This window comes from Ranitomeya variabilis, chromosome 4, assembly GCF_051348905.1.
Source record: "Ranitomeya variabilis isolate aRanVar5 chromosome 4, aRanVar5.hap1, whole genome shotgun sequence".
Taxonomy (NCBI): Eukaryota; Metazoa; Chordata; class Amphibia; order Anura; family Dendrobatidae; genus Ranitomeya; species Ranitomeya variabilis.
This window is the reverse complement of record NC_135235.1, coordinates 398,976,866-399,003,085: the sequence shown is the minus strand read 5'-3', so window position 1 is coordinate 399,003,085 and position 26,220 is coordinate 398,976,866. Positions and strand designations below refer to the sequence as shown.

At 43.5% G+C, this 26,220-nt stretch overlaps 1 protein-coding gene across 2 annotated transcripts; it reads right to left on the bottom strand.

Moving 5' to 3' along the window:
* Window positions 1-26,015, bottom strand: LOC143764886 (uncharacterized). Of its 2 annotated transcripts, XM_077250959.1 has the most exons (9): window positions 25,771-26,015; window positions 23,247-23,379; window positions 23,015-23,161; window positions 22,817-22,940; window positions 15,091-15,180; window positions 9,735-10,411; window positions 5,078-5,204; window positions 3,978-4,072; window positions 1-2,184 (listed from the first exon to the last, which is right to left on the bottom strand). In XM_077250959.1, the coding sequence occupies exons 2-9, from the start codon at window positions 23,337-23,339 to the stop codon at window positions 769-771; spliced, it is 2,769 nt and encodes a 922-aa protein (XP_077107074.1). In that variant the 5' UTR covers window positions 23,340-23,379; window positions 25,771-26,015; the 3' UTR covers window positions 1-768. The 2 variants fall into 2 exon arrangements, with proteins under 2 accessions (XP_077107074.1, XP_077107075.1); XM_077250960.1 differs by lacking the exon at window positions 15,091-15,180 and having other exon boundaries at window positions 25,771-25,911.
* Window positions 26,016-26,220: the final 205 nt, after the last annotated feature.

Genomic DNA, 26,220 nt, shown 5'->3' with positions numbered 1-26,220 from the left:
GGTACCCTTATGCTCGGCCCTTCGGCAAGGAGCTGTGGTATACTGCTGACGATATACTGGAGCAGCTCTGGAAGGTTAGTCATAGCAAACAAAATAGCACAGAAGGGCACAACTATAAGATTATCTCTGCACAGGAACTTTTTTTAAATCAGCCAATTGTGGAACTTATTATTCCAAGATCTATTAATTAAAATTTACTTTTTTTAAATGGAACAATCCCTGTATTACATAGTAGTTAGAGTTTTGTAAAATACCTGTTCTTCAGAGTCAGGAAGAAAAACACTAAATTTTGCAAGTAATCTAATTTATCGCAACCTTCCTTCATTGTACTGCTCATGAAAAGCTGTACTTTTATTGTATGATGACAAACTACTTTTTCATATTTCTTTTACTCATACTTCTGCGGTTCATACAGGACAGTTCTTACTTCAAGTCCCAATCATGGAAAAATAGATTCTTACATTTTATCAACTTATATTACAATGGGAAAAAAAATGAACAATCTAAATGCCTGAGAAAAGTTTACAATTTTAAATTCCATTAAATAAAAACTCAAAAAAAAAAATGTGTAGAAGTAAAATTTCTTTTAAATAAGTATTGAACAACTTAGTTAAAAAGTTGAATAAATATAGCTTAAAAAGCCTTGTGAAAAAACATCAATAAGACTAAAATAGAAAAGTCAAAAAAGTTTAGATGACTGCTATTTTCAAAAGTTCCTTCTAAAAGGTCAGATGTGCCGGACGCTTACATTACAGTGAGAGTGAGAAACTACATAGGCTTGCGCTTTGTTGCTGGTTCCTCAGAAGTCAAGTACCGGTAGTTTAGGTACATGTTCGAGTTACCCTGTTGGGCAATCTGTGTTGCCAAGAAGCTTCTTTTATGAACAGGTAATTCTCCATATCTGCTGGTTGAAGGGTGGGGTTGGATGCTGCTCACGATGGGTAGCCTTTCTTGTGATGGCCGTGTCAAGGTCGAGTGTAAATTATTTATAATCATTCCTGGCTTATGTTGCTTCATGTCCATAACAGTCGGTTTGTTGTTAAAGCTATGCAAGTGATTTTGTAGACTCGTCGGCACCATTGCCCCTGAGGCTAATGTGTGCTGTGTCAATCTTTCGGCTAGCCTTCTTTTTGTTATGTAGCTAACTTTCTTTTTTGACTCTGGCAATGAAGCCCGAATCTTCATAGTTGACATCATGGCTCGAATTTTTTGTATTCCTATTTTTGTCGACCTGTACCATTCAGAAAATGCTGGATTGTAGTTCACATTTGGTGCCAAATAAAATGGAGAATCTGGTGTCATCATGACACCCGGCCTGAAGCTTTGATATTTTAAGTAGGCATTTACGGGGTCCCGGCTTGGAATATGGGGAGTTGCATATATCCTGGGTTTCAGTTGCCTTACATTCTTGCGATTTTCTAAAGTTTCAGTTTGCCGATCGGAATACTCTAAGTATTGGTTCCCCCTGGAATCAATTTTTAACTTGATGTCGCCCCACTGGAGGGCGTACTGCTCCTTTGTCCGTAAAGCGAAATGAATGCCATTATTGAAGAATACCAAGTTTAGTAAACTCGTTGGATTATCCAAGGACAGAGTTCCAGTCTTGTAGAGATTGTTAATGTCGTCGTCGGTTAAAGCCTCCTGCCTGATTGGTGGATTGCTCTCTGCGATTTTTTTTAGAAATTTGATTTTTGCATTTAGTGACTGTTTTGTAAGTGGAAAATCTTTGCTGTTCCCATAAATGATTGTGTGGTTGTAGCTGTGTTCCTTCAAGTAGCGGTCAATACTTCCTACCATACAGCGGAGGGTGTGGGGCTCATATTCATTGCCATCTTTTCGCTTCACCACCAGAATAAATTTTGAGAGCAGAGTATCCAACTCTGTGTGAGGCATTTCTTCAATTCTTCTATTTTCGTTCCTTTCACTCAAAAAATTTTGTAGTGTCTGAATATCAGAGGTAGTTTTCCTGGCAGTGTTTATATTTTTTTGCAGTTGCCCGATTTGGACATGTTCTTGAGAGGCAGGAACGTTGAACTGGGACATCAGCTCACGTTGACAAGGAGGAAAAGTTTTTGTACAATTGCTTGAATTAACATTTAGTGTTGCAGTTCCATTATTAATGTGACAATTAAGCATAGCTTGTGGACTGCTTTTATTTGCTCGTTCTCCAGGCAGAACAGGAGGCTGTTAGAAACAAAAGGGGGTTAAGAATCATCATATTAAAGATCTGGAACGCAATACTACACTATGCAACTGGCAGCAAGTGGTTAAAACTACTCTCACCAAGGTGATCAATGTCTACACCACTGCACTTGCGCAAAGATTCAGCTGCACTGTCAATTCTCACCCTATTGTACTGCTGAAGGCTTATGTAAAGGGGTTGTTTTTTTTTTTAAATTTAAAAAGAATATTCGCATTTTGTTATTACATTGCTTTTATTAGCCAGAATGAAAATAAGCATGTCTGCAATGAACTTGTTTTTCCATCTGCTGTGGTTCTCCTGATATGACAACTTTCATCTTACATAGTGTACAGCTGGTTTCCAAGGAGCTCGGTCTCTAGTGCCTGCCCAGACCCTGGCCAAGTCAGCCCAGTAATTACACTACAGGCAAGGCGTTAAATGAATGCGCTCTGCTGCAGGTTATAATTATGAAATAAATAGTGATTAGAGAGTGTACTCGTTGCTCAAGTTTTCCAGAGCACACTCAAGTGGTCTCCGAGTATTTAGGACTGCTCGGAGATTAAGTTTTCATCGCCTCATCAGCATGATTTACAGCTATTAGCCAGCTTGATTACATGTGTGGATTACCTAGCAACCAGGCAACCCCCACATGTACTCAGCCTGGCTAATAGCTGTAAAACTAAATCTCTGAACACTTAAATACTCGAAGGTCACCCGAGCGTGCTCAGGAAAACCCAAGCAACAAGTACACTCGCTCATCACTAGAAATAAACACTGCTGTACCTTCTCTCAGGCCCACCAGCGAGTCTCCACCAATGCTTCCAGTTTCTGGCATTGGCTAAGACTCTGAAGGTAAATTGACAGCCAATCAGTGTACTCAACAGATTTGCCCGATTGGTTGCCATGCTGTCGATTTACATTGGCTAATGAGTTTGTCATAATAATGTGTGCATCAGCTGAGACTAACATCTCAGCCACATCTCTGCAGCAAACAGATTTCTGTACAGTGGTTAGCTGCTGACCTCCCTTTCCATCAGCTCCTGACAAGCTGCTGTTATAAATCTTGAAAAATCACCAGCCACCTCTATCATCTGATTCCATAGCAATCCTCCTAATCATGGCTCTCCCTTTCCTGAGCTGTGTGCTTATAAGTGCCCTTTTATCTTTATGCATAAATATAATGATAGCAGTGTGCACTCCAGAACAATAGATTCAAAACTGAATGTGTTACAGTAAAACTATAAAGCTCAGTCCTACGGATGTGCTACTGATGAGAACTTTAACTTAAAGAGTAGTGCCTAACCCCAAAAAACAGGAAATAAGGAGACTGCAAAACTGAGTTTATCAATAGACCACTTGAGAATACCCCTTTAAATATATTTGTTTGAGATAAATATTTTTGAAATTGTGTTTCATAAAAAATGTCGCACCATTTGGCTTTTACAGGCTTTTGTTTTCCTGCACATTCAACTGTCATGTGGTCTGTCCACATAAATCAGCTGAGAGGAGCTCAGAAAAGACAGGTATAAGCTCCAAACGTTCCAATAAAACCATCAGAATGAGCTCACTGACGGATTGTCACTGAATTCATTTTGCAGCCAGCAAAAGACAAGTGCACTACAGAGGCTATAGAAGGCAAATTGTAAACATTTTTTAATAAAAAGTAACTACAAAAACTGAATTTTAAGAAAGAATAAAAAGTGTCCTCGAAGGTGGTCAAGGTTAAGGCACATTAGCCTGGATGCTATGAGAGTCAAAGCCACCCTAGTGACAATTTTCTTGATAAGAGGTTTACCTGACAATCCTGAGATACACCGCCATCTACTTTTTTAGAGTGAGGATAAAATGTGCTTGGATGCGGCTCAGCAATCATTCTGTTTTTCAGTAAATCTGTATAAGAAAAAAAACACTTAGTTTAGCTTGATAACACCTAGGTTTTGGTATATTCACTTCTGTTGTGCGTTGACAAATGAATTTGACATTTTTGTGTGCCTTTTTCCTTTAGGACATTTGCACGAGGCTGCAGTCCACATACCTGAATGTCAAACCTTGAACATAAGGTTTTGAAAAGGGTTATTATTTGGTTGGCTCTTTATCCAACAGGTTGAACCTTATGAAATTCTTACAATTAAAAAAAAAAGAAAAAGAAATTCAACTTCTATATCACTGTAAGGGGTCCCAATGGTGGACCCCCACAAAATAAGGAAGGGAGGTCCTATTCTAGAGATTTCAGATGAGGATAGCTCATTATTGAAGACATCAATTGGTATATCAGCAGTTATTCCCTCATAATTACGTACTCTTCTTAAGGGGAATCGGTGAGTAAGATCAACCCTCCTAAGGCGTCTATATGGGATTGTACGTCATAGGAAACTGAATAAAATGATACCGAAGAACCGACGTTTTACTCCAGTGAAATTCACATTTTTTTCTTAACATTTAAGTGAGATGTTAAAATCTATGGGCCGAACACAGATCTCCCTGGGAATCTGCCTCCAGAGCTTATTTTAAATAAAACAAGGAATTACCAGTGAAAGGCATGTAGATCAAGAGAGCACACTGTCAGTCATTACATGTCTCACACTGGTAATGACCCCTTTCATTTCTAATAAACTCTGGAGGCAGATTCTCAGGTACATCAGTGTCCGGCACATAGAGCTCAACAGTTCATTTACATAATAGGAAAAACAAATGTATTTCTATGCAATGAGACATTGGATCGCAGATATCAAGGTATCACTTACTCAACTTTCTGTGACCTATATGCCAATATATACAGTTTAGGAGGCATGATCCTACCAACAGCTTCCCTTTAATTATGTTCGGAGCCAATCATGAAGGAGGTTCATGGGAACACGTAACAAAGACATATATAGTAATAAAATAACCTCTTACCCGGGCGGATGTCTTCAGGACTTTCCTCCATGAAGATATCTCTTCCTGGTTCACCCCACCAAGAAGTCTCTTCCTCCCATTCACCATCCGATATCACCTCAATTTTCACATCTTTTAACAACTCTTCCTAATAATTATAAAAATGTACCGTTAGGCTTGCAATTGTATTAATAATAATAATAATCTTTATTTATATAGCGCCAACATATTCCGCAGCGCTTTACAGTTTAACAGTTTCAAACACAACAGTCATAGGTAACAACGTTAACAATACAGTAATAAAGCAAAAATAAGACAAAATAAGACGACCCTGCTCGTGAGAGCTTACAATCTACAATGAGGTGGGGAGATACAAAGCACAGGTGTGTATTTACAATGGTGTATTTACAGTGATGGTCCAGCCATCTTCCGGGGGTGGGGGTAGATGGAAGTAGTGAATGGGTTACACACGCACAAAAACATAAAATGAGTTTGATTAGGGAACGTGATAGGCCGCTCTGAACAAATGTGTTTTGAGCGAGCGCCTAAAACTATGCAAGTTGTGGATGGTCCTAATGTCTTGGGGTAGAGCATTCCAGAGGATTGGCGCAGCACGGGAGAAGTCTTGGAGTCGGGAGTGGGAGGTACGGATTAGTGCAGAGGTTAGTCGAAAGTCATTTGCAGAGCGCAGAGGTCGGTTAGGCCGATAGACAGAAATGAGGGAGGAGATGTAAGGGGGTGCCGCACTATGGAGAGCTTTGTGGGTGAGAACAAGTACTTTGAATTGTATCCTGTAATGAATGGGCAGCTAGTGTAATGACTGGCGAAGAGCGGACACGTCCGAGTAACGATTAGCCAGATGGACGACCCTGGCTGCTGAATTAAGGATAGACTGGAGAGGGGAAAGACGAGTGAGGGGGAGGCCAATTAATTGACCGTTACAGTAGTCCAGACGGGAGTGGATTAGGGCGACAGTGAGAGTTTTTGTTGTCTCCATGGTGAGAAAAGGGCGGATTCTAGAGATGTTCTTTAGGTGTAAGCGGCACGAGCGGGCAAGACATTGTATGTGGGAGGTGAAGGAGAGATTGGAGTCAAACATAACACCCAGACAGCGTGCCTGCTGCCGGGGTGTTATGATGGTGCCACCCACGGAGAGGGAAATGTCAGATTTAGGGAGGTTAGTAGAAGGCGGGAGCAGAAGAAGTTCAGTTTTGGAGAGGTTGAGTTTCAGATAGAGAGCGGACATGATGTTGGAGACTGCAGACAGACAGTCAGTGGCGTTCTGTAGTACAGCGGGGGTAAGGTCAGGGAATGACGTGTATAGTTGTGTGTCATCAGCATAAAGATGGTACTGAAAACCAAATCTGCTGATGGTCTGTCCAACTGGGGCCGTGTAGAGGGAGAAGAGAAGGGGGCCAAGGACTGAGCCCTGGGGTACCCAGACAGTGAGAGGAAGAGGAGATGAAGTGGAGCCAGAGAACAGAACACTGAAGGAGCGTTCAGAAAGATAGGAGGAGAACCAGGAGAGAGCAGTGTCCTTAATGCCTAGTGACTGGAGCCTAGAGAGTAGGAGAGGGTGGTCAACAGTGTCGAAAGCTGCAGAAAGATCGAGGAGAATGAGCAGAGAGTGGTCACCGTTACATTTTGCTGTCAGAAGGTCGTTGGTCACCTTGAGGAGTGCAGTTTCTGTCGAATGTAGGGTGCGGAAACCAGACTGTGAAGGGTCTAGAAGGGAATGGGTGGAGAGGTAACGGGTAAGGCGGGAGTAGACTAGGCGCTCCAGGAGTTTTGAGATGAAGGGGAGATTGGAGACTGGTCTGTAGTTATTTGTGCATGATGGGTCAAGGGTGGGTTTCTTTAGTAATGGAGTAATGATAGAGTGTTTGAAGGAGGAGGGAAAAATGCCAGAGGTAAGGGAGAGATTAAAAATTGTAGTTAGGTGAGTTGTGACGACTGGAGAGAGAGACTTGAGGAGGTGTGAGGGAATGGGGTCGGTGGTGCATGTAGTCGGACGAGAAGAGGAGAGGAGCTTGGAGACTTCTTCTTCTGTGATGGGATCGAATGTAGAGAGTGAGCCAGGGGAGATGCAGGGAGGGATGGGAGTCATTGCACTGGGTGTCTGGGAGCGGATTTCCTGATGGATATTGTCTATTTTCTCTATAAAGTGGGAGGCCAGGTCATCAGCACAAATGTCTGTGATAGGGTCTTGTGCTTTTGGCCTGAGGAGGGAGTGAAAGGTGTTAAAAAGTTTCTTGGGGTTGTTGGATAGTGAGGAGATCAGGGTGGTGTAGTAGGACTGTTGGCAAGGTGAAGGGCAGAGTTATAGGTCCTTAACATAAATTTGAAGTGTATGAAGTCTCCTGGTGTGCGAGTTTTCCTCCATAAGCGTTCAGCACACCTAGAGCATCGCTGGAGAAATTGGGTTTGCGATGTGAGCCAGGGCTGTTTCACTCTGTGTTTGGAGGTTCTGATGGTGAGGGGAGCTACTTGGTCTAGGGTGCTTCTAAGAGTGTCATTGTAGTGATGTACTGCCAGATCAGGACAGGAAAAAGAGGAGATTGGGGACAGTGATAAATGTAAGGAGTCTGAAAGTGTATGAGGGTTAATGGCTTGGAGATTTCGGAGTGTGTGGTAGGTAGGAGAGTGCTGGGGTGGGTGAGGAATTGTGAGTGTGAAGGAGAGAATGTTGTGGTCAGAGAGGGGAAGCGGTGAGTTATCTAGGTGGGAGATTGAACAGAGCCAGACAAAGACCAGGTCCAGGGTGTTACCGTCTTTGTGTGTTTCAGAGGTTGAGAGCTGTGAGAGGCCGAGAGAAGTGGTTAGTGATAGAAGCTGGGATGCAGATGTGGAAGTGGGGCTGTTGATGGGAATGTTGAAGTCTCCCAGTATAAGGGTTGGTAGTTCTGAGGACATGAAGTGCGGCAGCCAGGCTGTGAAGTGGTCCAGGATTGTATTCCCTCCTTACAAGAATCTGTCACCTCCCCCCCCTATGTCCGTTTTTAGTAAATTGTAGCATTACACAATCTGTTCGTATACCTGTTATTACCCGGCCGTTCTTCCCGAATACAAAGAGCACGTTTACATTTCCCTTGAAAAGGGTGTCTCCATACACATTTCAATTATTAGCCCGGATTGGGCACCCAAGGTGAAGACCATTTGCCAATTTACTTACACATTTCTAACAGGAATAACAGACAAACAGCCCAACACAGACTTCTAAAGCTGGTTTCACACTAGCGTTTGGCAGGGCTGCGGATGGCAGCCTTCTTCCTCTGTGAAGCCCCGCCCACTGTCACGCCTCTTCCTTCAGCTCCGCCTACATCTGCATGCGTTATGCGTACCCTATCTTTAACAGTGGGTACGCAGGCCATGCGGATGTATGCGGTTGCTTCCGCATGCGTCGTTTTGAAGCTGCGCCGACCGCAACAAAATCCCAACATGTTGCGTTTGACGCAGGTCAGTGCAGCGTCAAGACGACACATGCGGAGGCATCCGCGTAGCCAATGTAAATATAGGGTATGCAGGACGCATAGCGACGTAGGCGGAGCTGAAGGAAGAGGTGCGGCAGTGGGCGGGGCTTAACGGAGGAACACCTAAGACAGATGTTCCAGAATTGTTAGTTCCTGAGGCTACAAGTATCTACTAAAAAATAAAAGTCAGGAGATCTAAGCAACAGAATTTTTAAATAAATGTGTGTGCAACAGAAATCCTCTGCCATTATGAAGGCTACAATGACAACTGAATACCAAACGGGTTATTAAAATGAAAACAGAAGACACAAAAAAAAAAAAAAAAAGTTTTTTCAAGAGTAGAGATTTCATAGGAATCTATGAGATCCAGTAACCAAACTCCTGCTGCACCATAATCCCTACATTAAAACACCCAAAAAATTCAAGTGAATGGCTAAGGACTTAAAGGGAACCAGTCACCTATTCTATTTACTTGGAGATTTAGTCGTAACCTGCAGATAAACAGCATTTTAATCATGTTTGGCAGGGTAAGTAGAAGGCGGCTAAAGGGACAAAATGCAGTTATTTTCTCCCTGCAGTTGCTCTTTGTCACCAGGGTGGTGCAGGGGGCTGTAACAGTCACAGCTCACTCTACAGTGATAACTAGAGATAAGCGAATATCTTCGGCTCAGTCCATAGTCGTCAAGCTATAGCGCGTACCGAACAAGCTGCCGCAGGAACCCAGATACCTGGAGCGCTCCTGCTGATCAGCGCCGCAGCTGCATGTGTCGGGCTGTGTGACAGTCACAACACATGCATGGAGAGCCTGATTGTTGGGCTCTCCATGCATGTTGCGAGTGTCACAAAGCCCGACATATGCAGCTGCGGAGCAGAACAGATAATCAGCCGGAGAGCTCCAGGTATCCGGGTTCCCGGGGCAGCTTGTTCGGTAGGCACTATAGCTTGCCGAATAAGGAGGGAGCCGAAGATATTCGCATATCTCTAGTTATCACGACCCCTGCTCCTTAGTGGACAGCTTGCTTGTATATATATGCACATATAGGCAGTGTAGTGAGCGGTGACTATAATAGCCTCCAGCACCCCTCCAATCCTGTAACTGTTCTTCCAATTACACAGACAAACATAGTTAAAATGATATTTTCCTGCAGATCACATTTGACAACAAGGTACATTACTATAGAAAAAATATATTCTGCATTTCTCCCTACCTCAAAATACTGTTGAACCCGATCATCTTCATATTTACAGTGACTTCGTTTTCTTGTTTTTTCCTGTTTGCAATCCTTCCTGGTATACTCAGTTTCCTCCTTACAATCCTCTCTGAGATCCTCTATTTCCTCTTTACAGTCTTCTCCAAGTTTCTCAGTTTCCTCTTTACGGTCCTCTGGGAGATCCTCCTTTGCCTCTTTACAGTGCTCACCGAGTTCATCCATTTCATCCTTACAGTCCTCTGTGAGTGCCTCCATTTGCTCCCTACAGTCCTCTGTGAGTTCATCAATTTCATCCTTACAATCCTCTGTGAAATTATCCATTTCTGCCTTACAGGCCTCCATGAGATCGTCCATTTCCTCTTCATAGGCCTCTGTGAGATCGCCAGTTTCCTCCTTACAGTCCTTTGAAATATAATCAACGTCCAGTTTCCAGTCACAAGAGTTTGTCTCATCTTCTCCACTACCATCGGAAGCAGTGTGATACTCTTCATTGTTCTGTTGGGATACATAATCACTTTCTTCCATCTCTTTATCGTCAACTTCTTCTTGGTTATATGGTCCATCTCCATATTTTTCATTACTGTCCTGCGAAAGGTCAAAGTCGTCCTCTGTACAATCAAGTGAATAGGATGGACTCTCACAAGTATCTGACGTACTTGTATACCTTGATTCATCTATATTGGAATACCAGAAAGAAAGACTGAATGAGTGAAATGTAACCACGACCAGCTACAACTGAGTGCAATAGTCGTGCAATATCTTCATAAACGAAAAATCATTGTGCCAAAATATAGATACCAAGAGAGACCAGCTGAAGGGGCAAGAGCGGAGTTTGGAAGCATATCCTGGAAAAACACCTAATATATAGTTACCCAATAATCAATTGACACTGAGAATGAAGAAACCAACGCAGCGGGCATGAGTACCATTGTACAGAAACAAAAACATGATTAGATAGCATGTTTGCTTAAAGAGCAGCTAAAGCATTTTTTTTTTTTTTTTTTTTTTAAATTGTCCTCCAGACATTAAAAATTATCACTTTTTGGAATATGATTTCTTACTTTGATTAATTCCATCCCAAAGGCTTTGCCGTTTCAACTGCCCAGTACATGTACCTTTAGTATCTCATCAACTGCTGCACAAAGTCTGTGTGCAGGACGTTCCCTCACTGCTGCTCATGCTGTACTAAGAGGAATACCTGTACAAAGACTGTATATAGTGTTGAGATCTCGCTGAGCGGCTTCTAAAAAAGCATCAACTTGCAGTACTGCAGTATAGTAATCCAGAAGTAAGGATACATCTTGAGAGAAGAAAATTGGAGCAATACGCATTGTATTACAAAGAAGTGGGAGGGAAATTTGGGCCCCATTGAGGAAGAACACTGGTGATGTCACGATTCTGTTGAGGGTATCCCGGGGCTCCTTCCCTGTCCCTAATGGTAGAAGCGCCCCAGCTCGCCCTGCTCCCCAGATTAATTCTGTTGGTGAAGACACCAGGGCCACATACCTTGCCTTAGCTCCTGATTCTTCCTTGCCTTAGCTCCTGAATCTTCCCTCAGTCTGTAGCCTTCCCCCACCCGGGGAAGGGTAGTAGTGTACCGTAATACACCTACCAGACATACAAGGCAATACGAACAGGGGTAACAAAAAATACCAAACATACAAATATACACACACATACAAATGACAGAGGAATGCAGCGGAGAGTGGAGGATGGGGTTAAACCAAAGTAGGAGAAGAAAGATTAACACACACACTTAAAAGCTAGCAACAGTCACAGATAAATCCACCAACTCTAAGGCCGGGGTCACGCATGCGTGTTTTACGGACGTAAGAGCGCAGAAACTACGTCCGTAAAACTCGCATAACATAAGGCACAATTATTCTCAATGGGGCTGCTCCTATCAGCCGTATATTACGGATCCGTAATATACGGCTTTCTACGGCTGTACAAAATCGCAGCATGCTGCGTTTGTCAGCGTATTGCGCAAAAAAATCGCCAATGAAAGTCTATGGGGGTGAGAAAAATACGGATTCCACACGGACCTGCAGTGTGACTTGCGAGAAATACGCAGCGGTGTTAGTGAAAAGTCGGTAATTCAATTGCCGGCTTTTCATTTCTCCTGCACAAACCCGACAGGATATGAGACATGGTTTACATACAGTAAACCATCTCATATCCCCATTTTTTTTGCATATTCCACACTACTAATGTTAGTAGTGTGTATGTGCAAAATTTCAGCGCTGCAGCTACTAAAATAAAGGGTTAAATGGCGGAAAAAATTGGCGTGGGCTCCCGCGCAATTTTCTCCGCCAGAATGGTAAAGCCAGTGACTGAGGGCAGATATTAATAGCCAGGAGAGGGTCCATGGTTATTGGTCCCCCCTGGCTACAAACATCTGCCCCCAGCCACCCCAGAAAAGGCACATCTGGAAGATGCGCCTATTCTGGCACTTGGCCACTCTCTTCCCACTCCCTGTAGCGGTGGGATATGGGGTAATGAAGGGTTAATGCCACCTTGCTATTGTAAGGTGACATTAAGCCAGATTAATAATGGAGAGGCGTCAATTATGTCACCTATCCATTATTAATCCAATTGTATGAAAGGGTTAAAAAACACACACACACACACACACACACATATGATTTAAAAGTATTTTAATGAAATAAACACAGCGGTTGTTTTAATAATTTATTGCTCTCTCAATCCATCAGCAACACCCTCGCTTGGCAAAATAATAAACGCACAAGATACATACCTTCTGATGTCCGATCACGTCCCACGAGGTAATCCATCTGAAGGGGTTAACTAATATTACAGGCAGGAGCTGCGATAAACCACTCGCTCGTGCCTGTAATCCCCAGGTGCTGAAAGGAAAGCAGTGATCTATACTTACATTGAGTCGCGGTGATGCGCCCCTGCTGGATGTTCTCATGAACTGCAGCCTGGGAACTTTTTCCCACGCTCCAGGTCATATGAGGACATCCACCAGGGGGCGCATCACCGCGACTGAAGGAAATGTAGGTCAATGACCTACATTTCATTCATTCGCCGGGGATTACAGGCACGAGCACAGCTGCATTTGCAGGGCTCCTGCTTGTAAATTATTTTAACCCCTTCAGATGGATTACATCGTGGGACGTGACGGTTCAGCTGAGGGTATGTATCTTGTGCGTTTATTATTTTGCCAAGCGAGGGCCTGCAAATGGATTGAGAGAGCAATAAATTATTAAAGCAACCGCTGTGTTTATTTAATTAAAATACTTTTAAATCATGTGTGTGTGTGTTTTATTAACCATTTCATACAATTGGATTAATAATGGATAGGTGTCATAATTGACGCCTCTCCATTATTAATCTGGCTTAATGTCACCTTACAATAGCAAGGTGGCATTAACCCTTCATTACCCCATATCCCACCGCTACAGGGAGTGGGAAGAGAGTGGCCAAGTGCCAGAATAGGCGCATCTTCCAGATGTGCCTTTTCTGGGGTGGCTGGGGGCAGATGTTTGTAGCCACGGGGGGGGGGGGGGGGGGTGCCAATAACCATGGACCCTCTCCTGGCTATTAATATCTGCCCTCAGTCACTGGCTTTACCACTCTGGCGGAGAAAATTGCGCGGGAGCCCACGCCAATTTTTTCCGCCATTTAACCCTTTATTTTAGCAGCTACAGCGCTGAAATTTTGCACATAAACACTACTAACATTAGTAGTGTGGAATATGCAAAAAAAAAATGGGGATATGAGATGGTTTACTGTATGTAATCATGTCTCATATCCTGTCGGGTTTGTGCAGGAGAAATGAAAAGCCGGCAATTGAATTACCGACTTTTCACAGATATCGCACTGAATGAAATCTAAATACAGAATATATATATATATGTGTCTCAATGATATATATATATATATATATATATATATATATATATATATATATATATATATATATATATATATATATATATATATATATATATATATATATATATATATATATATATACTGTATATATGTTTTAATGAACATTTGAGCACATAAATCCATTAGATGTCGGTTTTGCAAGCCTGCGCAAAAATCTCGCAGTACGGATGCCATACGGATTACATACGGAGGATGCCATGCGCAAAATACGCTGACACACCCTGACTACGGATCACTATTTTGGGAACATTTCTCCGTATTACGGCCGTAGTACGGACATATAATACGTGGCGTATTGTCTTACGCCATGTGTGACCCCAGCCTAATAACCACCACCAACAACCACCAACCATGCAGCAAAAGCTAGGTCTGACAATGAGAGCTAGCCAGGAAACAGATTACATAGGAGATGGTAGTGGCTAACATTGCACAGCTGAGAGCCTTAGCTCCAGGGAGTTCTCAACAGGAAAGATTAACTCCTGCACTGCCAGAAGAAATTTACACTGTTTTAGACGACGGTGAAGTGCTTCTAACCAGTGCTGGAGTAGGAGGAAAAGAAAAAAAAGACGCTGCGGTCTTCTGGCTCTTCTATGTTGTGGTAAGCCCGTGACAAGTGAGATATACTTGAAAGAAGACCACAACCTACCCATAGGTAGGTTTTTATATATGCAGGAGCAATACCAGGGTAAGGTGGATGCAGAGCCTTCCTAGCAAAGACCAAACCATCCAGATAATGGATAATGTCCTATAACCAGCATATAAAAACTCTATTAAAAACATAACTTATTGCTTCTGTAATAAAAACAACCAACAATAATGAGTACACCTGTCACTTAAATTCTGCACATAGTTATCTAGTGCCATAAATACATAAGACAAACTAAATGAAAAAGTGCCAGTGTACATAAAATATTCATATCTCACCCATTTGAGCCAAGGGACATCCAGTTCTGCAAAATTCTAGGGATAGCAGGATCCCATTTTCACCTTAGTTTACCCTATCGTGACCCATATATTTGCTCCCGCTCTAACAAGGGTAGTCCCCAAATATGGCTCTGATAGCCACCCCAAAAGAATCCCTCCCAAGGCATTTTTTTTCTTAATAATGAGAGGTCATCAGGGGAGTGTTGCTTGTATAGGGGAAGAAAAAAGAGGCATGTATTACTATAACATGAATTGTCTCTATTCAAATATAGTGCAGAGTGACAAAAAGTCTATGAAAATGCAATAAAGGAGTATCCTACAGTGGTACGTATCGCCTAGAAAAGAGCAGACTGAAGACCTCCATTTTCAGAAACAATGTCCGTACCAACAATCGTTCAGATGTAAACCAAACAGTAATTGCCGCAGGTGAATGTAAGTAAGCACCTGTTAGTTAACGTGTACATTGGCGACAAAGCTCGTTAGACACACATTATCCCTGAACTCTTACCCTCTATAGTAGCACCTTCCTTGTCATTGATGCTTGGGCATGGAGGAACTGCCTTCAATGTTTCAGATGTATCCACAGAGGTTATATTCACTATCAATACACAAAACGATAACCAGAGTAAAAGATAGTCCTTCCATACTATGACTTCAGAAATCAGAGCACCAAAATACAATGCTTGGGTCAATGGAGCTGTATTTCTATGGACTGCTGCCCTCATTAGAGCAGCACTTCGGAAATTTGTGTGTCTGCACATGATGCCAACTTTCTGCTTACTTCACGATGACCATATCTTCTAGCATATCCTTGTCAGCTGTCCCTCCATACTCAGTCGCACCTGTGCACATGGTGTAGCTAAAAGGTACTCTATCAAAATAAGTTTCAGAAGTGCTTCCAACACTGAATTTTTTTTTTGTCATTTTGGTTGTTATTAGCTGCAGTGACCAGTCCTCTCCATTATGAGCAAAAACCGAGAAGTCTTTGAAATTCATGAGCTGGTGCTCACCATTCCAGCGTTTTCCTTATGTACAGTATGGTTGTCAGATTGCAGGGGTGTGGGCGGCTGGAAACACAGCTTGAGAATATATGAGGAGTCAAATCCTGCAGGAGATAACTAGGGATTTTATGAAAACTGGGGGAAAAAAAAAACAAACAAAAAAACAAAAAAAAAAAACTACCAGTAATACCAGTTTAGAATGGGGTAAAGTGTAAAACTCCAGCATCGCGTCCAGACATGATATTCAGTAGAAAAATAACCTTTACTAGCATATAATTAAAAAAAAACCATAATAAAAAGAAATTCAAGGGAAAATTCCTACGCGTTTCCAACTGAATATAGCACTAGGTCTATGGATACAGATTCCTTTTTATAAGACTAGAGGCAGGAAACTATATTATAATATAACAATACATTATTGCAAATACCGTACTTAAAACTTCTACTTTCGTCCTTTGATATCCGTGTGTAATGAAGCTGGGTATGCGTTCTCCAGTTTCAGAAACAGACCGCGCATGTCCAAGGAGCACAGCCATGCTTAGCGTTCTCCTTTTGGGTACTGTCTTCAGTGGATGGCAGATTACATTGTTACGATGTGCCCCCGGACATGTGCAGTGCACCTAAGAAGCTGGGGAGAGTAAGCCCCTCTTCATTGCCGAGAATATCTGTGATGAACAGAACCCTACTACTTGCAGCTTATCTGGTGCATCACAACACTTTCTACGTGTGCATACCGGTGATGTCAGTCATCTAAGGGTTAATGCTATTGATAAAATACCTCAACGCAGAAGGGGAGAAGATCGATGCCATATTCTTCGGAACTGAGAAGCTTTGTGGATCTTTAAATTGGAAACGTGTGTTGACAGGCATGAACAGAAAACTGGATGAGATGTATATCATTAACCTGTTTCTGGTTAGAGATGCTTTGATGTGGGTATTTGATATAAGTTTTTGAAGTAACTTAGCTGTTTCTCAACGTTATTTCCTGCATCTAGCCTTATAAAAAGGAGTCTATAACCATAAAATAGTGCTATGAGTAAAAACATTCAGTTCAAAACGCGCAGCCCAGTTTCCCAGACTTTTCTACTATGCTTCTTTTTAAATTATACAATAATAAAACGTGAGGGATATTTGGCTTTCAGGTGAAATTTCAGGATGAACATAAAAAGTACTGTAACACTTTCAGTTGAACTTAATGTGAGCTTCTCTAAACTCCTGAATGCACATGTCCAACTCTTCAATGTTTCAGTAGTTTTTGCACAACTTGCTGTTCTATCACAAGGAGTTTAATGGCAAAATTCACAACAGGGGTTTGATCCATGAATTGGTCAATAAAGTTTGGGGCACAATTAGAATTGGTATCTAAACAGTCCTCCACATCACACTGTTCACATTTTGACATCATGAGACCAAGACAACACCTAACAATTGATCAACAGTACCTCGCCATTGTAAGGCTTCAAGCAGGATGTCCTCAGATGATAGTGGTCACTGAGCTTAGAGTGTCACAGAGAGTCATCGGCAGGTTGCAACATAGATACAGAGACTGAAAGAGTCACAGAAAGGCAGACAAGTGGACATCCTTTGGCCACATCCCACACTAATGATCGCTTCATTGTGAACAAAGCCCTTCGGAACTGATTGATGAAAGCCAAACAACTCCAGACACATTTAAGGGATGTGAGAGGCACTCAAATGTCACATCAAACCAAAAACACATCAGCGTGGTCTGAATGCTAGACGACCTATAAGGGTACCTGACCATACCACCAGGCACAGTGAGCATCTATGCTGGATGAGGGACCAGTGGGGCTCAGTGTTGTTCACGAAGGAAAGTCGATTCACACTGAGCATGAATGATGGCCGCCAATGATGTTGGAGATGTCAAGAACACTATGCATCAGCCACTGTTGTCGCCAGACGAGCCTTTGGTGGTGGTGTTAATGTGGGCAGGTGTGTCTGGTCAATACAGAACAGCCCTACACTTTTTGAATGGTACAGTGACAAGCCCCTACTAAGAGAATAACAATTAACCCAGTCATTGTGCCTCTACATGAATAACACAGACCTAATTTCAACTTCATAGACAATGCTTCAGCTCAAGGTCACATCACTAGGGAATGGATGCTGGAGACTGTGGTACATCAAACGGAGTGGCCTGCACTTTCTCCTGACATGACTCCCATAGTAAACCAGCTGAGTCACCATGTAGAGACTCGTAACTCTGTACTCCAGAACCTCAATAACCTGATGACCGCCCTTCATAAAAAGAGTGGGATGCCATTCCTCAGTAGACAATAACTCGACTTGCGAACAGCATGAGATGTTGTTGTCAAGCTGTAATTGATGTTCCATGCCACATGACAAGTTAGATATTCACCTTTTTTGTTGGCGTATACAGACCATTGTTGGCTTTTGTTTCAATAAATTTTTTAAGATGAGGAAATCACCATTGCATGCTTCTACTTAAGTGCACTACCTTCATGATAAAAGATCACTGTAGCGTGAACTCTTTACGTTTTCCATAAATTTCACTCAAAAGCCAAATATCTAAACTTTTTGAGAGTAGTGTACATTATGATGTGATTCCCGATGTTTACACTTCACTTGGATCTCTCCTGCTTGATACCAATAGGAAACTGTAGTCCGTGCACCACCCATTGGAAGTTCACTACCATGGATTTACTACTTAAGATGAGCTGAAGATATTTTTCTTGTCGAATTGCACTCTAGAATTGGGGTGTATGTCACTAATTAATGACAGGTTTTTTTTTTTTCAGCTGCAGAGGGTACACATAGAATATGGAGTGGAAAAGTGCTAGCATGGACTGGACAGGTGGTCATGCACTGCTTCCCATAATAAAAGCTAAATCCCAGGATTATTGTATAGTTTGAGGTCTTATGGACTGTCCAATTCCAATATTTTATTTTTTAAACCCATTAAGGAATTACATATTTGATCTACAAGGATGCTGGTATTAAATACACTGCAGTACTTCTGTATTGCATCGTACTAGGCCCGGCCAAATGTTTAGGGTGGAAGATCAAAGGGCCATTATTACACCCCTAGCTGTCATCGCACTCTATCAACACTTTTTGATCAGACCACTGGAAGGTCAATTATGCCAAATACAGCTGTTTAACCCCTTCAAGACGGTGCCCTTTTTCATTTTTGCGTTTGTTTTTCACTCCTCTGCTTCCCAGAGCCTTAACTTTTTATTTTTACATCAATATGGCCCATGTGAGGGCTTGTATTTTGCGGGACAGAAGGAGACCTCTGGTTGTTATGCCAACCCATCGGTGACCCACGACCACGTGACGGGGTCACTGATGGGCGGATTTCTGTCGCGATTGCCGGAAGCGCATGTTAAATGCCGCTGTCAGCGGCATTTAATGTGTTAATAGCGATGGGTGGATCGCGATTCCACCCACGGCTCTTCCGGACACATGTCAGCTGTTCAAAACAGCTGACATGTGCCGGGAAATATGTGGGCTCACCGTCGGAGCCCACATCAAAGGGGGATACACGACATGAGCAGTACTAGCACAGCGCATGCCGTGAAGGGGTTAATATTGTTATGCTCCTGTTGCTGATCCAGTGGGTGCACCAACAAAATCACAAGGACAAAAATGTACAACATAGAGCAGGAAAAAGCAACCAACTTAATTTCATTAAAGGGTTAATGGGACATTTGAGTGCAGTTAGTTGCTGATATTAATGAGGGGTACTTCTTGGTCCATCATTAACACATACCCCTATACATCATTTAATTGCACATTTTCAGACTAGAAAATCCCTTCACCTTTAGGCCGGCCTCACACTGGGCGTAAGACAATACGCCACGTATTATACGTCCGTACTACGGCCGTAATACGGAGAAATGTTCCCAAAATATTGATCCGTAGTCAGGGTGTGTCAGCGTATTTTGCGCATGGCATCCTCCGTATGTAATCCGTATGGCATCCGTACTGCGAGATTTTCGCGCAGGCTTGCAAAACCGACATCTAATGGATTTATGTGCTCAAATGTTCGGGAAAACATATATACAGTATACAGTATATATATATATATATATATATATATATATATATATATATATATATATATATATATATATATATATATATATATATATATATATATATATATATATATATATATATATATATATATATATATATATATATATATATATATATATATATATATATATATATATATATCATTGAGACACATATATATATTCTGTATTTAGATTTCATTCAGCGCGATATGTGTTAAAAGCCGGTAATTCAATTGCCGGCTTCTCATTTCTCCTGCACAAACCCGACATGATATGAGACATGGTTTACATACAGTAAACCATCTCATATCCCCATTTTTTTTGCATATTCCACACTACTAATGATAGTAGTGTGTATGTTCAAAATTTCAGCGCTGTAGCTGCTGAAATAAAGGGTTAAATTGCGGAAAAAATTGGCGTGGGCTCCCGCGCAATTTTCTCCGCCAGAGTGGTAAAGCCAGTGACTGAGGGCAGATATTAATAGCCAGGAGAGGGTCCATGGTTATTGGCCCCCCCCTGGCTAAAAACATCTGCCCCCAGCCACCCCAGAAAAGGCACATCTGGAAGATGCGCCTATTCTGGCACTTGGCCACTCTCTTCCCACTCCCTGTAGCGGTGGGATATGGGGTAATGAAGGGTTAATGCCACCTTGCTATTGGAAGGTGACATTAAGCCAGATTAATAATGGAGAGGCGTCAATTATGACACCTATCCATTATTAATCCAATTGTTGGAAAGGGTTAAAAAACACACACACACGATTTAAAAGTAGTTTAATGAAATAAACACAGCGGTTGTTGTAATAATTTATTGTTCTCTCAATCCATCAGGAACACCCTCACTTGGAAAAATAATAAACGCACAAGATACATACCTTCTGGTGAACCGTCTCGTCCCACGAGGTAATCCATCTGAAGGGGTTAACTAATATTACAGGCAGGAGCCCTGCTAAATGCAGCTGTGCTCCGTGCCTGTAATCCCCGGCGAATGAATGAAATGTAGGTCAATGACCTACATTTCCTTCAGTCGCGGTGATGCGCCCCCTGGTGGATGTCCTCATATGACCTGGAGCGTGGGAAAAAGTTCCCAGGCTGCAGTTCATGAGAATATCCACCAGAGGGCGCCTCACCGCGACTCAATGTAAGTACAGATCCTGCTTTCCTTTCAGCACCCGGGGATTACAGGTACGAGCGAGTGGTTTATCGCAGCTCGTGCCTGTAATATTAGTTAACCCCTTCAGATGGATTACCTCGTTGGACGTGATCTGACATCAGAAGGTATGTATCTTGTGCGTTTATTATTTTGCCAAGCGAGGGTGTTCCTGATGGATTGCGAGAACAATAAATTATTACAACAACCGCTGTGTTTATTTCATTAAAATCCTTTTTAATCATGTGTGTGTGTGTTTTTTAACCCTTTCCTACAATTGGATTAATAATGGATAGGTGTCATAATTGACGCCTCTGCATTATTAATCTGGCTTAATGTCACCTTACAATAGCAAGGTGGCATTAACCCTTCATTACCCCATATCCCACCGCTACAGGGAGTGGGAAGAGAGTGGCCAAGTGCCAGAATAGGCGCATCTTCCAGATGTGCCTTTTCTGGGGTGGCTGGGGGCAGATGTTTTTAGCCACGGGGGGGCCAATAACCCTGGACCCTCTCCTGGCTATTAATATCTGCCCTCAGTCACTGGCTTTACCACTCTGGCGGAGAAAATTGCGCGGGAGCCCACGCCAATTTTTTCCACCATTTAACCCTTTATTTTAGCAGCTACAGCGCACAAATTTTGCACATACACACTACTAACATTAGTAGTGTGGAATATGCAAAAAAAATGGGGATATGAGATGGTTTACCGTATGTAAACCATGTCTCATATCATGTCGGGTTTGTGAAGGAGAAGGAAAAAGCCGGCAATTGAATTACCGACTTTTCACTAACACCGCTGCGTATTTCTTGCAGGTCACACTGCTGGTCCGTGTGGAATCCGTATTTTTCTCGCCCCCATAGACTTTCATTGGCGTATTATTTGCGCAATACGCTGACAAACGCAGCATGCTGCGATTTTGTACGGCCGTAGAAAGCCGTATAATACTGAACCGTAATATACGGCTGATAGGAGCAGCCCCATTGAGAATAATTGTGCCGTATGTAATGCGAGTTTTACGGACGTAGTTTCTGCGCTCTTACGTCCGTAAAACTCGCCAGTGTGACGCCGGCCTTAAAGGGAACCTGTCACCCCGTTTTTTCGGTATGAGATAAAAATACTGTTAAATAGGGCCTGAGCTGTGCATTACAATAGTGTAGTTTGTGGACCCCGATTCCCCACCTATGCTGCCGAAATACGTTACCAAAGTAGTAGTTTTCGCCTGTCAATCAGGCTGGTCAGGTCGGATGGGCGTGGTGTCTTCCCCCAGATCTTGCGTAGTTTTCCGTTGGTGGCGTAGTGGTGTGCGCATGTCCAAGGTCCCGAATCCTGCACAGGGGTGTGAAAATAGCAGCGATGTCCGTTATTCCATTGGTGGTCGGTGGGCGCGGCCATCTTGCTTTGGCCGCGCGTGCGCAGAAGCGGCGCTCTGCTGGCCGCGGCTTCAGGAAAATGGCCGCGGGCATCCGCGTGTGCGCAGAAGGCTAGCGCGGCGGCAATTTTCATGAAGCAGAGTTCGCATCTCGGCTTCACGAAAATGGCCGCCGCGATAGCCATCTGCGCACGCGCGGATGCCCGCGGCCATTTTCCTGAAGCCGCGGCCAGCAGAGCGCCGCTTCTGCGCACGCGCGGCCAAAGCAAGATGGCCGCGCCCACCGACCACCAATGGAATAACGGACATCGCTGCTATTTTCACACCCCTGTGCAGGATTCGGGACCTTGGACATGCGCACACCACTACGCCACCAACGGAAAACTACGCAAGATCTGGGGGAAGACACCACGCCCATCCGACCTGACCAGCCTGATTGACAGGCGAAAACTACTACTTTGGTAACGTATTTCGGCAGCATAGGTGGGGAATCGGGGTCCACAAACTACACTATTGTAATGCACAGCTCAGGCCCTATTTAACAGTATTTTTATCTCATACCGAAAAAACGAGGTGACAGGTTCCCTTTAAGGTTTTTCTGTTTGCAGATGCTTCAATTACAAAGATCTAAATTGGGGAAAAATTACCATGAGAAGGGACGGTTTCAGGTTTTTCCATCATGACACTCTTGTACAGATCCATGTGTCCTTCTACATACTCCCACTCCTCCATAGTGAAACAGACCATGATGTCCTCACATCTTAACGGAACCTGACACATAAAACCAGAATTACCATTTAGGCACTTTTCTTACTGTTGTCTGGAACAATCCTTGTGGCACTCACCTCTTCAGTCAGGAGCTCAGTGATCTTCTTGGTGAGTTCCAGGATCTTCTGATCATTCTTCCTCTCATGTGCCCACGATTGAAGTTCAGGATCCATTATGGACTTAAGTGACACATATTCCCCAAATTTCTTGACAAGTGTATATTCCTATAAATAGAGGTAAAGGACATCAGTACAATTCACTACATTTTAGAAGGTAAGTGAAAACACTGGGTCAATGAGAATCCCTCACCTCACCAGTCAGCAGACAGATGATCTCCAAGGTGAGCTTCAATATCCTCTTAGTCACATGATTCCCATCCTTGTCCATTATCAGTGGGCACATAAGATATATTCAGGATGCAACTTCAGATCTGAGCCGATCCCTGTGAACAGAAATTTGTCACTTAATGATGATATAAAATCCTCCTTTACTACATTTTCTTGCGGCAACAGACATACAAATGATTCGAGGAACATTTTCTTCCTCAGATGTAAACCGATCACAGAGCACAAGGGAATTCAGTTTACTCTCAGAGGCGGGAAGAAACTATTCCAAGTATAGACTGACAACTACAATGTAAGTCACTGTTCACATATCAGTGTAATATATGTAGGAAGGAACTCCAATAAAACCTACAACACATGCCACCGTATCAGCAGGCATAGCCTTTTAAATACTGTATTTGGTATACATTTTCTTACATCATCCATCTGTGCAGAAAAATACAGCAAATTATACTTTTTTATACAGTTTATATAGGTAAAAAAAGGGATGCTAAAAATACTAGCCTGGTGGATGGAGTCTGTTGAATACACCAAGTGTGATTTGTGAACCCCAAAACTATCTTCCTTGTTCCAATGTAAAGAGAAAATTTATCAAGAACAACATTTCAAAGGCCAATCTTAACAATCGTTTGTAGAAAACCTCATTACACATTCTCTCTATCACAAGGACACTCACACTGACTGACACACACGGACCCCTCGCTGTGTACAGACACTCGGACTCCTCGCTGTACACACACACACACACACAGACTCCTCGCTGTACACACACACACACTCCTCGCTGTACACACACACACACTCCTCGCTGTACACACACACACACACTCCTCGCTGTACACACACACACACACTCCTCGCTGTACACACACACACACACACTCCTCGCTGTACACACACACACACACACTCCTCGCTGTACACACACACACTCCTCGCTGTACACACACACACACACACACTCCTCGCTGTACACACACACACACACACTCCTCGCTGTACACACACACACACACTCCTCGCTGTACACACACACAGACTCCTCGCTGTACACACACACAGACTCCTCGCTGTACACACACACACAGACTCCTCGCTGTACACACACACACAGACTCCTCGCTGTACACACACACACAGACTCCTCGCTGTACACACACACACAGACTCCTCGCTGTACACACACACACAGACTCCTCGCTGTACACACACACACAGACTCCTCGCTGTACACACACACACACAGACTCCTCGCTGTACACACACACACACACACACAGACTCCTCGCTGTACACACACACACAGACTCCTCGCTGTACACACACACACACACACACTCCTCGCTGTACACACACACACACAGACTCCTCGCTGTACACACACACACACAGACTCCTCGATGAACACACACACACACAGACTCCTCGCTGTACACACACACAGACTCCTCACTGTACACACACACACACACAGACTCCTCGATGAACACACACACACAGACTCCTCGATGAACACACACACACAGACTCCTCGATGAACACACACACACAGACTCCTCGATGAACACACACACACAGACTCCTCGATGAACACACACACACAGACTCCTCGATGAACACACACACACAGACTCCTCGATGAACACACACACACAGACTCCTCGATGAACACACACAGACTCCTCGATGAACACACACAGACTCCTCGATGAACACACACACAGACTCCTCGATGAACACACACACAGACTCCTCGCTGTACATACACACACAGACTCCTCGCTGTACACACACACACAGACTCCTCGCTGTACACACACACACAGACTCCTCGCTGTACACACACACACTGACTCCTCGCTGTACACACACACACACTGACTCCTCGCTGTACACACACACACACTGACTCCTCGCTGTACACACACACACACTGACTCCTCGCTGTACACACACACACACTGACTCCTCGCTGTACACACAGACTCCTCGCTGTACACACACACACAGACTCCTCGCTGTACACACACACACACAGACTCCTCGATGAACACACACAGACTCCTCGCTGTACACACACACAGACTCCTCGCTGTACACACACACAGACTCCTCGCTGTACACACACACACACTCCTCGCTGTACACACACACACAGACTCCTCGCTGTACACACACACACAGACTCCTCGCTGTACACACACACACAGACTCCTCGCTGTACATACATATACACACAGACTCCTCGCTGTACACACACACACACTGACTCCTCGCTGTACACACACACAGACTCCTCGCTGTACACACACACACAGACTCCTCGCTGTACATACATATACACACACATCTGTACAGCCCCCCCTGTGCTGACAATGTGCAGTAACAAGTCCGCCAGTCAGTGCGATGGAGCCACATTACAGCCTGTACATGCCGTGTGCAGAGGAGACCCCGCCCATAGTACGGTGGCTGCAGACCTCCACACTCACCTGTAGCCGCCGCTATTCACGACCCCTGGAGCGGAGGAGACATTTAATAGAGCAGAGGCAGCCCCAGGTCTGTCAGGACTTACACACCGGATGTTAGGTGATCATACACTTCCTGTCTGCGTTCCAAGCCTCACCACCACTAACGGCGGCTGGGCTGAAGGACCTTTGATGACGTCAGGACTGTGTTTAGTCACCTGTGTGGGCGGAGCCAGACTCCTGGCCGTGCTGCTGCACTGTGGTAACATGTAAGGCCATTGAGTCACTAGTGACCTGACCTGTCAGGGTCATGACCTGCACTGTGTGGCCCCTGATTTGTGCTCATCTCTGAAGAGATTAGTTGTGATTTTACCTCATAGTTCAACACTGTGCAGAGGAATTAGAGATCTTGTGAGCTTAACCCCTTCTCACACAGGCGTTTTTGTTTTGTCTTTGTGCTTTTGTTCTTTTCTT

Coding starts and splice junctions, on each gene's coding strand:
- LOC143764886 (XM_077250959.1), bottom strand. CDS start 23,339: ATGTGCCCACTGATAATGGACAAGGATGGGAATCATGTGACTAAGAGG. Junction 10,412..15,090: donor GGAAGGTGCTACTATAGAGG/GTAAGAGTTCAG, acceptor ATTCCAATATAG/ATGAATCAAGGTATACAAGT. Junction 5,205..9,734: donor GGGTTCAACAGTATTTTGAG/GTAGGGAGAAAT, acceptor TATAATTATTAG/GAAGAGTTGTTAAAAGATGT.